Raw genomic sequence first — 14,415 nt, forward strand, 5'->3', positions numbered from 1 at the left:
AAAAGTCTTTGCTGTAGTATATGAAAATTATAGGGGAAAAGGATCTTTACAACTGTTTGTCCAATTACATCAGTGTTCCATGCGGCCTCTCACCTGCTTAATGGTTACATGTGATTACGACATATTTCCTTCTTGGCTTCTGTGTTCAAACATTTTAACACGGAAAGGGAATCCCACTAGGTCTAATTTTCAGACTTGGGAAGGCAATGATTGATTCATATAGACAGATGTTGAACTTGAGTTTGGGAAGAACAAGTGAATAAATATGGTGCTTGATAAAAGATACAACAGTGACTCTCAAATTTTAGAGTAATGAGTGAGCCACTTCTAATAAAATATAAATTATCATATGCTAAGCAGTGGAAAATACGTATGAAAAACATAACTTGTTTGGAAGATGTGTTCCTTTTAATAACAATTTAAATGATACTCTCAAGAAAAAATGATTAATAGTGTCAAATCTACCCATCTGTCCATCCACCCAGCCACTGTTCTTCTCTTCCCTCTTCTTCTTTTTCTTTCTTTTTTATTTTTATTTTTTTAAGCAAAGCAATAAGGGCACAGTGGAAAAATAAGAGGTTGGAGGAAGGATAGAAGTGAAAGAGCAATTAAGAGAGAAAAGGAGGAAAGGACTATTATAAATACATAACTACCACATGATGATTTATTTTTGAACATGTACCTTTTAAAAAATAGATTTTACTTCTTAGTTTTAGAGGATGTTAGAAAAACTGAGTGTAGTATACAAATTTCCCATAGAACACTTTACCCCCCAAACATGCAGAGCCTCCCCCGCTATCAAAATCCCACACCAGAGTGGCATATTTGTTAGGACTGATGAATCTACATTGGGATATCATTATCACCCAAAGTCTATAACTTACATTAGGGTTCACTCTTGTTGTACTTTCTATGGGGTTTGAAAAATGTATAATGGCATGTATCTACCATTATATATCATACAGAGTAGCTTTACTGCCTTAAAAATCCTTTATTCTCTGCCTATTCATGTCTCCCCTCCCTCAAATCCCTGGCAACCACTGATCCTTTTATTGTCTTATTAGTTGTGCCTTTTCCAAAATGCCATATAGTTAGAATCATACACCATATAATCTTTTCAAATTGTCTTCTTCTACTTAGTAATATGCATTCAATGTTCTGCCAAAATCTCTTCATGGCTTGAAAGCTCGTTTCTTTTTAGTGCTACATAACATTCTATTGTTTGGATGTACCACAGTTTATTTATCCATTTACCTACTAAAGGATATCTAAGTTACATCCACACTTTGGCAATTATGATTAACACTACTATAAACATTTATGTGCAGATCTTTGAGAGGGCACGTTTCAACTTCTTTGGGTCAATGCCAAGGAGTGAGAGGGCTGGATCATACGGTTAAGAGTATGTTTAATTTTGTAAGAAATCGCCAAAACTGTGCAAAGTGGCTATACTATTTTTCATTCTCACCAGCAATGAATGACAGTTCTTACTGTACATCCTCACCAGCATTTGGTGCTGTTTATGTTCCAGCTTTTGGCCATTCTATCAGGTGTATGGTGATATCTTGTTTTCATTTCCAATTTCCTAATGACATATGTTATTGAGCCTCTTTTCATCTGCTTATTTGCCTTCTGTATATCTTCTTTGGTGAGATGTCTGTCCAAGTCTTTTGCCCATTTTTTTCTTTTTTTGTAGACAGAGTCTCACTCTGTTGCCCAGGCTGGAGTGCAGTGATGCTATCGTGGCTCACTGCAACCTCCTGGGTTCAAGCAACTCTCCTGCCTCAGCCTCCCAAGTAGCTGGGATTACAGGCATGCACCACCACACCCGGCTAATTTTTGTATTTTTAGTAGAGATGGGGTTTCACCATGTTGGCCAGGCTGGTCTCGAACTCCTGACCTCATGTGATCTGCCTGCCTCGGCCTCTCAAAGTGTTGGGATTACAGGCGCGAGCCACCATGCTTGGCCTCTTTTGCCTATTTTTAATGAGGTTGTTTGTGTTCTTATTGTTGAGTTTTAAGAGTTCTTTGTATACTTGGAATTACACCCCTTTATCAGACATGCCTTTTGAAAATATTTTTTCTCAGTCTGTAGATTCCCTTCTCATCCTCCTGACAGTGTCTTTTGCAGAGCAGAAGTTTTAAACTTTAGTGAAGTCTATCTTATTTATTTCATGAATCATGTCACTGGTGTTGTATCTAAAAAGTTATTTCCACATCCAAAGTCATCTAGGTTTTCTCCTATGTCATCTCCTAGGAATTTTATAGTTTTGTGTTTTACTTCTAGGCCTATAATCCGGTTTAGTTTTTGTGAATGGCATAAGGTCTGTGTCTAGATTGGTTTTTTTGCATGTGGATATCCAATTGTTCCATTTATTGAAAAGACTATTTGTTGAAAAGACTATCTTTACTTCATTTTATTGCCTTTGCTCCTTTGCAAAAGATAATTAATTATATCTATTTCTGGGCTCTCTGTTCTGTTCCATTATCTGTCTATTCTTTCACCAGTACAACACTGTCTTGATTACTGCAGCTCTGTATTAAGTATTGGAGTTTGGTAGTGTCAGTCTTCCTAATTTGATTGGGAGTGAGTTGAATCTATAGACCAACTTGCAAAGAACTGACATCCTAACAGTGTTGAGTCTTCCTACCCATGAACATGGAATACCTCTTCATTAGTTTGTCTTTGATTTCCTTCATCAGAATTTTGTAGTTTTACTCATATAGAGCTTGTACATATTTTGTTAGATTTATAAACAAGTATTTAGTTTTGGGGGATGCTAAAGTAAATGGTATTATGTTATTAATTTCCAATTCCATTTGTTTGTTGCTGGTATATAGAATAGCTATTGATGTTTATATATTAACCTTGTATTCTACAAGCTTGCTACAATCATGTATCAATTCCAGGAGTTTTTTTCTTTGTTAATTCTTTCAAATTATCTACATAAACAATCACGTCATCTGTGAATAACACAGTTTTATGTCTTACTTTCCAATCAGTATATATTTTTTCTTGTCTTATTGTATAAGCTAGGATTTCAAATGTTTACTTGTAAAATTATACTGTAAGTCACTACAACACAGCTGCAAAGTAGCAACAGCTTAAAAAAACAATAATCATTTCTAGTGTTTGCTATGTATCAGGAACCTATCCAAATATTTTATATGAATTATTTCATTAACCATTACAACTATATAAGATGGGTAATATTATTTCCATTTTATGTGTAGTAAAACTGATTCACAGAGAAGTAACTTGTCCAAGATTACTCAGTCATTAAGTAGCAGAGCAGTAATTCACAACCGGATCTAATGGTTCTATAGTGTATGCTTTTAACTTTATTGTATATCAACTGAGGATATATTACAGACTATATTTTCTATTAGGTACTTTTTACATACCATTCTCATTTGATCCCCTCAACAATCCTGAAAACTAGTTGTTCTTATCCTTGTTTTGCACTGAGAATAATGATGCTCAGAGGGGTTAAATAACTTGCCCAGTGGCATTTTGCAATGTGGTAGAGCAAGCACTCAAACCCATGTTTACAAATGTGCTCTCATTTTGAATTTTTTTGTATTTTTTTGTCAGAACAAATATCTGCTATTTGCTGTTCAACACGGTTTTAACTCGACACTGAACAAATATTTACTGAGGACATATTAACGGGCAGATACTGTTCTAGGTGAATGAAGCATCTGGAATCCTGTCTTCACAAACTCAGCCTCTCATAAAACATAAAATACTTTGTAACAAAACCAACCAATCAACAAGCAAAAAACTTTCCAACAACTGATAAATGCTGTGACCAAGAAATAACAGGGGAAATCTGGTGGACGGCATTAGGGCCAGGACTGCTTCTACTTGGTGGGCAGGGCATGCCTCTCTGAGGAGAATACATCTGAGCTGAGGGAAGTATTCCAAGCCCTGAGATGTTTTGGCCGACTAAAAACACGATCAGTAAAGAAATGAAGATCCTGATTTCCAGCTTAGAGTTTAACCTGGGAGCCCAAAGATGGAGAACAACTTTCGGCTTATAGTGTGTTTTGATTCCCTGAGTGGTTAGCCATCATCTCAATACTGAATGTCATTTGGGGAATAAGAAGGAGAAAAATGGCAGAGTACAACTGTTTGATGACAGTGTGGGGAGTCCTCCCTTTTCTCCCCTAGACTTCCATCTGAGTTTAGAAGTTGTTATTATTCTTGAGAATAGTTGTCTTAATTTTGCTTTCCTCTTACACCAATTACTGCTCATGAAAACCAAAGTGAGATTTTTCCCACATACCCTCCAATTGGAGACTCTCACTCATTGGTGCATTCATAAAGCACTAACACATATACATAGGATTTCTGTTGTATAAAATGATTTGACAGGCAATTAGCCTCAGGATTGCAGCATCTTCAGCGTCTCTGACTCCAAGAGCCACCAACATGGAAAAGCCCCCACACTCCAGTTCAATTTCCTTGAATACTCCAACAGCCACTAAACATAACACCTTTCAAAAATGCTTTGCTGCTGATGATAGTAGTAATGGACTAATAACAGAAAACAGCTCCTGCTAATGTAAATAACCAGATAACCAGAAGAAAAAAATAAAAACCTAAATGAGGAAGAAAACAGTTTTTCCTATGAGGTATTTATTTAATCTCTATGTTTGATAATGGTTCTATTATTATATGTTTTGTAAGATCAGCAGAGAATAGATGAAAAGAACATTAAATGTAGAACTGCCTAATATCTTTCCAATAGGTAAATGACTGAGAAAACTCAGAAATCCTAGGATTTTTACTTCTTGATATTTACTTTGAAACCAAAAAGGCCCAATCTATAAAAATGTCTAAACCAAATAATTCTATTATTGAAAATTTGAGGTTTGAGAGTAAAATAAAACTAAAGTAGAATGAGAAAGTGTTTTTAGTCAGGAAAAACTAGGCTGTGTGTTGCAGGCACCATAAGCCAGAAAGGTGACTGCTGGCCGTGGAGTGGTGGTGGTGGTGATATATCAATACTGACAGCCATTACTAATACCTGTATTTGGCAGATAAGTCATTTGAACTACCGAGACTTTATTTTGGAAACAGTTCTTCACTTAGTTAACATCTCCCATTAGACAGGACAATGCCTATAAACTCTGGGCATCCCTTTACTGCGAGAAAAATAAAAGAAAAGCAGTTAGGAACCGGCCTGGCATTCTCACAGCTAAGCTGTATTGTTCTCCCGTGGACCACAAACAATTTCAAAGAATATCAACGCCAGACAAGGTTACTCTGTGACCATGAAGGATCAAGCCCAAAAACTAAAAATAAAAAAAAGACCACTCCATAATAGTGTCAGATCAAAGACAAAAACATGAACATTGTGATCAAATATAATCAAATATTTCCTTTTCTGGGCTAATATAGTGCTTTTTATCAACCATACTTTTTATTGATATGCTATAGTTGTACATATTTTGGGGCTATATGTGATGTTGATACCTGTACAAAATGTGTAATTTCAGGGTAACTGGAATATCCATCAACTCATTTTTCTTTACTTTGTGTTAGAAACATTGCAATTCATATCTTCTAGCTATTTTGAAATATACAATAAGTGATAATTAATTATAATAGCCACACTGTATTATCAAATGCTAGAACTTATTCCTTCTAATTGTATTTTTGTACCCATTAACCAACTTCTCTTCACCCACCTTCATCCCCTTCTCAGTCTCTGGTAACCACCATTCTACTCTCTATCCCCATGAGATACACGTTTTTTGCTCCCACATATGAGTGAGAACATGCAATATTTGTCTTTCTGTTCCTGGCTTATTGCACTTAACATAATGACCTCCAGTTCCATTCATATTGCTGCAAATCCTTTTTAAGGCTGAATAATATTCCATTGTGTATATATACCATATTTTCTTTATCCATTCACCCATTAATGGATGCTTAGGTTGATTCCATATACCATATTTTCTTTATCCATTCACCCATTAATGGATGCTTAGGTTGATTCCATATCTTGGCTTATCAATCATGTTTTAAACCTCACTCTGTTCTTCCTGCTTTCTGGGTAAGAATTATTAATACACTCAATCAGAGAATTGCCCCCAGCATCCAATCCAGAACAAAGCCCTGCTTTCCTGCATTCTTCCCCAAATTACCTAATACAAGTCCAAATTCTTAATAACTTCCTTTTAATACCTTCTTACTGAGAAGCTTGCATGGTTCCTGTGGTTCACATGGTTCTTCCTTGTTGTGGTAAATCAATAAATCTAACATTGCTTTAAAATACATCCCAGATGTATTCCTGGGATTTTTTGGCTGAAACTCATTGATACTTATCTATTTCTTTGACAAGCAGAAGTCCAGGGCATACACCAAGTCAGCCAGGGACTTCACAGTGGGCAGTCTTGCAGTCAATGACCTGGTAGACATGCCAAGAGAACTAAGTAGCTGTAAATAACACTGTGTCAATCTGGAAGATAATGATCCTATGCCTCTAATCTTTATCGTTTTGGACAACAGCTCCACCATGATTAAATCTTTCAGAAAGTCATTTTTATTTTTCAGATTACAATCTTACAGGTTGAAAGACAGGCTGGTATTACAGCAAGGGTTCCGGTATCTTCCAGGAATCATCAAGAATAAGAATAGTGACACGATTTTAGTGTCTCTGCTGTCATTGACTTTGCAAGTAAATATAACAAACTGAGATACTGCTATTGTTACATTTCATGATTGCTGGGGAGTGGTGCTCTTTTGCCTTCCCCTGGCTCTTAAAACAGCTCTGAAATGCACCATAAGGCTCCATCATTTTCCTTGTCATCATTATCACCATCACCACCACCACAATCATCTCTATCATCACAGGACCAACGAACATTTTTGAGTGTTTTTCTTTGTACCAGATTCCGTATTGTATATGCAATCACATTTAATTCTCAGTACAACTCTAGGAAAATGGTATTATTATCCTCATTGTTCGGAGAAGGAAACTGAAACAGTGACATTAAATAATTCCAAAGGAGCAGATCAGTACTCAAAACTAGGATGATCTGCTCCAAGGTCCACACTCTTAGCTATCACATTTCTTTCGATCTATCTTAATGCTCAAGCTAAAGAGATGAAAATGGGGACAGAAGAGGTAGATTTCAGCTGCTGGCTGCTCCAGTTTTCTAGGCAGTTTTGAAGAAAATTTCCTAGGATGGCTCAGCTTCTTACTTCCAAAAGTGATTGTATTATTCTGGAAACTTTTGTGGTTTTAGAGGATTTCATTTTTTTCATTAATTATAGTTACTCCTTGTAATGACAGATTATTAAAATGATTAGTAGAAATATTTCCAAGTAGATAATAATGTTCTCTGAAATTAATAACCCAAAATGCACCTTTCATCAATGAACAAAAATAAAACAGAAAACTCATTAACTTGGGGCTAATTTGGCCAGATTTTCTGATAATTCAGTGAAGGTGAAGCATGTGTGAAGTATAATGGGAGATTAGGAATTGAATTAGACATCAATTCTGCCAACTTCAAGTATTGAAGAGCACAGCAGGGAAGATGTGAGACATAAACATAGCTTTTGATACACGTAAAAAGTGACAGGAGTCTTAGAGAAGTAGAGGTGAGGTTTCATGAATGTTCCAAAGCAGTGCTACTCAAAGTGTGGTCCATGTTTCAGACACTTTTACTGCAATTTAACTAATTTTATGTCTGTTGAATCTACATATAATAAAGAAAAGAATTGTGCTTCTATTTTGTATGTCCTTTTTATTTATTTTTTCTTGTAATTAATTGTCATTCATTGTGCCAAAGTACTGATAAGTGATGGAATTAAGTACCTGGTCCTTTACCACTGGCAGTTCGAGAAATAGAATATTCTAGAACCATATGGTTCAGCTTCAGATGTTTCAGGCCCGTGGTTAAGAAATACTATATACCACATTTATTAGAACTCAATTTGATATCCATTTGGATATACATATTTATATACTATGTATGTGTGTATATTATATATGTATATTTTATATAATATGTACAATATTTAAAGCCATGAAAATGTCTTTAAAGATATTCTAAGCTTATATTTTTCAGTAATTCACATAAAATATCCTTTTTTATACTTTAATGAATTTGACATACTCTTGAATCTGCGCAAGAACAATGTGACATCTCATAAATAAACAAAGCTGTAAGCAACAGAGATTCAGAAACTTTTATTACTCACAAAGTGAATATTTGAAGTCAACAATCACAATAAATATCTTTCCTTAAACAACGAAAATAAGATTATAAATAAAAGCCATCGTTACTGTCATGGTTAGTTAAGAGATGAGGAAAGGGGCTTGTGTTATTAACTAGTTTCTTCAGTTCTAGAACACTGCTTGGCACAGAGTAGGTGCTCAATAATTGCTGAATAACTGGAATGGCATTTAAGAATAAATAATTAGACAGTGGATCTTAGTTAACACTGTAGTGATAACACTGGGAGGTGACTTTTTTCAACAGCAATGGCCTTTCTTTACAGGAAGAACCAACTCCATTCCAAACTTAGAGTATGCTGATTAAAAGAAGGGGTTTGTTCTAAAAGACAACTGAGTATGAACTGTGGCTTTGCCACTTACTACCTTTGTGACCCTCTTTCTCCTCCCCAAGACATAGGCCTTCACCTGTAAGATGAAGATAATGGCAGAACTCACCAAGTTGGTTGTGAGGAATGTGTGACAGGATATCATAAGCATTTTCCACTCATGCTTGGCCTTAATAAACAGCAAGCAAATGTGGGAAAGCAGGCACTATGTGAAGCATATGAAATTGCTGATACTCCACCATTTCTGGCCTACAACACAATGGCAGTTTCTAATGGCTTGACCTAAGTTACGCTATCTCACTGAAAATACATTAAGAAGCAACTTTTGCTCAAACTAACACATCAGAGACTGGGTACATTCTTTTCCTGTTACCTCCACTGCTCTATCTGCCAACACATGTCTCCCAGGCAGCTGTCAGGGCTACCGGAAGGAATGTCTGGAGCCTGGGAAGCATGTCACATATGAGGAGCGTTGTTAGCAGAAGCCTCTGACTGACTGAGGGCAGAGTCTGCCCACAACATGCACAGTTACACTGAACTGGTTGAGCTGGGCCAGGATGGCAGTGTAGGGAGATCTACCCACATTAGAAATCTTCAAAGATTCTATAGTTCTTTTTGAACAAAAATGCTGGGAGCATTTGAGCATGAGATGTAAAGCAATTATTAGCCAGATTCTGAAAAAACTGCTCCAGCTACAAACTAAAGTTGGCTAGGTATCAGTGGAGCAGATAGAAGTTTGGCAATGAGATGAGCCCTTATGACCCAACTTATACTCCTCTACTTACTATCTTACCATCATCACATTCTTACTCTTGCCTTTATGTGGTGCAATATGTTAAATGTTACAATTTCCAGCCCCTACACTATCACCACCCACCACCAGACACATAACCAATGCTCCTTGCTCCAAGGTAAAAAAATTAATCTCCAAAACATCTGACGACAGTGAGAAATTTCTGTTCCTATCCATCATTTCTAAAAATAAATATTTTAACAGACTTAACTTTTATAACTTGAGAGTGCCAAAATGGTGTTTATGTCTTTAACATGAAAACATTTTACACTTTTTGCTAATGAACTCAAACACAAGGTCCAAATCTTAGAAATATCTTAATGGAAGATCAAAACACAACTGAATGGCTACTTAAAACACTATTTTATACAGCTATATCACGGTGAGGTTCAGAAAGTTGCATTTCTGGATATTAATAATCAGTTGGATAACTTCTTTTAAGCAGACATCACATTTATCAGCTAGTGCAGATGTGTCTTACTTGAATCCATATGTGTTTATGTATTTATATATATGACTAGGTAAAGTTTCATATAGGAATTTAAACATACACACTTAGAGGAAAGGAAATATCTCATTTGTCTTTGTATTCTATGTAACACCTACCACTGTCTCCAGCATGTAGTAAGGAATTAAATGAATGTTTGTTGAATTAAATGGGAAGTTCAGGGAAAATAACTAAGTTGATTTTCATATGATTTTCATATGAAAATAGTTGCAGGGAATTAACTCGAGAATCTCAGATTAACTTTCTATTAAAGTGAAGGCTACTTATACTTGCTCCTTGAAAAGAAGATAATATTCTAAGATTTAACAGTCAACATTAGGTGAAATGCATTAAATTTCAAAAGTAAGTGCTTATTTCCATAAGGTGTGGAAGCTGTTCTCTAGAGGATAATGCCACAGATAAATAACAGTCACAGCCAAGGGAAGGAAGGGTTCCTTGCCTAGGCAGAGACATTAACATAAAGCTCTGCTCATCAACAGCTGATGGTTTAGAAGGGTTCAGTGATGAAGCAGCAGATGCCAAAAGGACAAACACAGGTTCCACCTGAAAGCATTAACAATGAAAGAGTGCCCTGAACTTTGCTCTAAGTCAAGAAGTTGGAATGGAAAACCAAGGGTACCCAGTGCTGTGCTCACAAATGCATGGCACACAAAATGCCCAATCTGTCATGGCACAGCTGTGCACCATGTGAGTTTAACAAGAGCCCTGAGTAGCCAGGGATGACAACAATTTATTTTCTGTTGGCATATAAAAACAAGTTTATAAACCATCATTCTCCATGTTTCCATTAAAGGCAGGTCTAGTTAATGAAGGCAGGGAAGAGTTAGGTAAAGAAAATCATCCCTAGTTCTACTGTAATTTTTTAATTTTTTTTGTATGATACAATCAAACCTTTGAGAAAACTTGATCAAGCAGACTCACCACAATAATCTTTTCCTTGAACACAAATTCTTCAGTTGGGTATAAGATCATGCCATTCTAGGTTGAATTACTTCTTCAGATGTGTAACTCTGTAGTCTAACTCAAATGCCTCTAAGCATGGCTGTATACCGAAACTCCTCTTTTCTCAGAGTGGTTCTATATTCAATATCTCAAAACTCTAAAATGCTCCTCATAGACAACAACCTCCCAGTCTTCAATTTCTCCTTTGCTCCCACTTCTCTCCTTCTGCTCTCACGAGAACCTCCAGCCTCTAGATGTTTCCCTAATCCTTGTTCAGTGGCATTAAGTGCATGCCATGGGCAGCCAATTTTAACTGGCTGTCACCAGCAATGAGAATACCTACTTTTTATACAGCACTTCACAATCCAGAAAGGGCTCTCTCAGGACTTTCCTTATTTGACTTTATTTCCAGTAGGTCTTACTATTATTACTCTTAAAAGAAGTAGCAAAGGGCTGGGCGCAGTGGCTCACGCCTGTGATGCTAGCACATTGAGAGATGGAGGCGGGAGGATGGCTTGAGCTCAAGAGCTCGAGACCAGCTTGGCCAACATGGTGAAACCCCGTCTCTACTGAAAATATAAAAATTAGCTGGGCATGGTGGCGCACGCCTGTAATCCCAGCTACTCAGAGGCTGAGGCAGCAGAATCGCTTGAATCTGAGGGGTGGAGGTTGCAGTGAGCTGAGACTGTGCCACTGAACTCCAGCCTGGGCAACAGAGCGAGACTCCGTCTCAAACAAAACAAAAACAAAAACAAAAACAAAAACAAATGAAGTAGCAAGGGGAACTCTGAGAGTCTCCCTGAAAGCTTGCTAACACTAGGTCGTCATCAGCTATTTGCACTTCTGTCCCTTGTCTGCCTCAATGGTTCACAATGGCAAGAGAGTGGCCAACAAGCAAGGACTAGCCATGATCATGTTTTCACCATTCTTAAAGAAAACAACTGGTCCCTGCCTTAGTGAAAAGACTCAGCCTCATTAGCATCTCCAACCAAATAAGCAACTATATCCCAAAAAAGAAATACAAACTAGATAAAGCAGTCAACAATGTGCATTGGCAGTGAGGCAGTCAGAAAAACAACACTTGTGTTAAACCAGAGTTCTACATGTAGTTGGCTTGGAAGATTAAGTTAAAATAAGTCAAATGAAACCTACCCATGACTAAAATAGGTATGTCTTTTTGCTTCCAACTCTCCTGAAAAAGCAACAATGATGTAATACTATAAATTTTCAGTTAATTAATTCCAAGTTTTTGCAGAAAGCTTTGTACTCTCATCCTGTATCACATACCATCTGTCTATGGTGAATATTTAGTTCTCACTCACATCCTGCTTCCTAACCCTTAGAATAAATGCATCTTCTTAAAAATAAGAAAAATGTTCCGCTAGACCAGAGGAAGATAAGGACTTGTATTTTAAACAAGCTGATATCATATCTTCATAATCTACTGCTGCCATCTCCTGTGTTAATGAGGCAGCATCTTCACACTTGTGAAGAAATTTAATAGTATTTAACAGAAACAATTCTTACCGGTCAGATGGTATATTTTCTACATACACAGAGGAAAAACAGCTTAATTCTGTTACCTCTAAGTGACTTCGTCTCTCAGCAATCACACGTTCATCCTTATTTCCAAATAGTTTCTTTGGAGGAAATTCAAGGGCAGCAAGCTGAAATAGACATTTTAAAAGACGTGCATTAATAGCATACCTGTTAATTGTTGGGCTATTATTAATCTATTATTTGAAATCTCTTCCATGGGGTGAAAAGAAAGAGGCTGAAAGTTTAAAGATGGTGGGTCCTGCCTTGCTTTATCACCAACTGTGTGACCTTCAACAGATAAAGCAACCTTGGGTCACATTCCCCAGTGGTCAAATGAGAAGACAGGACAATGGGAACTCCATGGAAGAATGAATCTGATTCTCAACATTCTGTCTCAGATGACATATCAGACTCTGTGCCAGGTGGTATTTTATACTTTTTGTTTTTTAAAACACATGTTTGTTCTTCTTTCAGTCCCCCCACCCTTTTTTTTTTTTTTTACTAGAATCCAATTAGTTTTGTGTTGAGATAAGAATTTGAAAATTCAACCTACATACTACCTGAACATTTTATAAAATCGTTTTCAGACTATTGCTAAGGTTCTCTAAATATTCAGTATTGCCTTTTCAGTTACCACTGTGAATGAAGACTGCCCATGTGAAAAGAGGACTTCTCTTTCCATCTTTTCACCTTGTTTCCTAAAAATGAAGGTTCAGATTTCGTTTAGCCTGATCTTAGCATTTCATAGTATTTCTCTTATGCTTTTCTTCTTGAATGTACAAAAATTATAAACAATAAGTTTTACTACAGATTCCCAGGCAAGATAGGATTCTATAATCTGATGAGAATCCAACTAGCCAGTGTTGCCTTGGCTGAATAAATGCTAAGTAGCAATAATTGCTGCAGTTGCAGAATTCACTATTTCCTTCCTTTCTCAATTTGTCAGGACCAGACAAATTGAAGCCAATGAAGCATTACCAAGAAAAAATGAGCATTTCTCCCACAATGTAGGGCACAATATGTCACAAAATTCCAATTTTATGCCTATGCAAATCACTAAGTTGATTTAAATGTATATTGCCACAGTGGGAGTCAAGAATTAAAGACTAGCATCTGTATATATAATACTTTTAAAACATAGTATTAAAGTATAATATACATACAGAAAAGTGCACATATCACAAGGGAAGAACTAGATGTATTTTCACAATCTGCACACACTGTGTAACCAGCACTCGCATCAAGAAACAGAACACTGCCAGCACCCCCAGAACTGCACTTGCTCCCTTCCAGGCACTCCCTCTCACCCCTACAAAAGTTAACGCAGGCCTGACACTATGACAATAGCATTGCTTGGTTTTTCCTACTTTTGAACTTCATGCAAAAGATGTCATACAGTATGAACTCTTTTGTGTCTACCTCCTTTTGTTCAGCATCATGTTTGTGAGATCCAACCATGTTGTTATGCATAGCAATAGTTTGCTCATTTTCACTGTGGTACAGTATTCCACCATGTGAACATTCCATAATGTATTTGTTCATTATCTTGCTGTTGGGCTTTTTGTTAGTTTCCAGTTTGTGGTTACTAGAATTGTGCTGCTATGATCACTTTCCCATAGATCTTCTCATAAACATATGTACATATTTCTGATAGTCATACTCTTACGTGTTGGAAATGCTGGGTTATAGAGTGTGTGTGTGTTCAGCTGTATTTGAAACTATCAAATGGTTTCCAAAACAGTTTTAGTAACTGACACTCCTATCAGAAGTGACTGAGAGATGTGGTTGCTCCAGATCTTCACCAGCACTTGGTACAGTGGTCGTCCTTCTTAGCAATGCTGGTGGGTCATGTCTACTGTGGTTCATATTTGCATTTCTCTGATGACTGATGTTGTCAAACATCTCTTCACCTGCTCATTGACATCTGGTTAGTCATTTTTAGGAAGTGTCTGTTCAACTCTTTTGTCCATTTTTAAATTTGTTGTCTGCCTTTTCCTCAAGTAAGAATAATTCCCCCTTTTCACTCTCTTAAAGGTGTCTTTGATGACT

General features: G+C 36.7%; 1 protein-coding gene across 5 annotated transcripts in view; it reads right to left on the reverse strand.

The window, feature by feature from the left end:
* KIF16B (kinesin family member 16B) overlaps positions 1-14,415 on the reverse strand; it is a 302,734-nt gene that overhangs the window by 28,331 nt on the left and 259,988 nt on the right. For all 5 annotated transcript variants that reach the window (XM_003810588.6, XM_055105088.3, XM_003810587.6 and 2 more), the window contains one exon: positions 12,411-12,494. In XM_003810588.6, coding sequence (XP_003810636.1) covers positions 12,411-12,494 — 84 coding nt within the window. The remainder of the gene's footprint in view (positions 1-12,410; positions 12,495-14,415) is intronic.

This window comes from Pan paniscus, chromosome 21 (assembly GCF_029289425.2).
Source record: "Pan paniscus chromosome 21, NHGRI_mPanPan1-v2.0_pri, whole genome shotgun sequence".
NCBI lineage: Eukaryota > Metazoa > Chordata > Mammalia > Primates > Hominidae > Pan > Pan paniscus.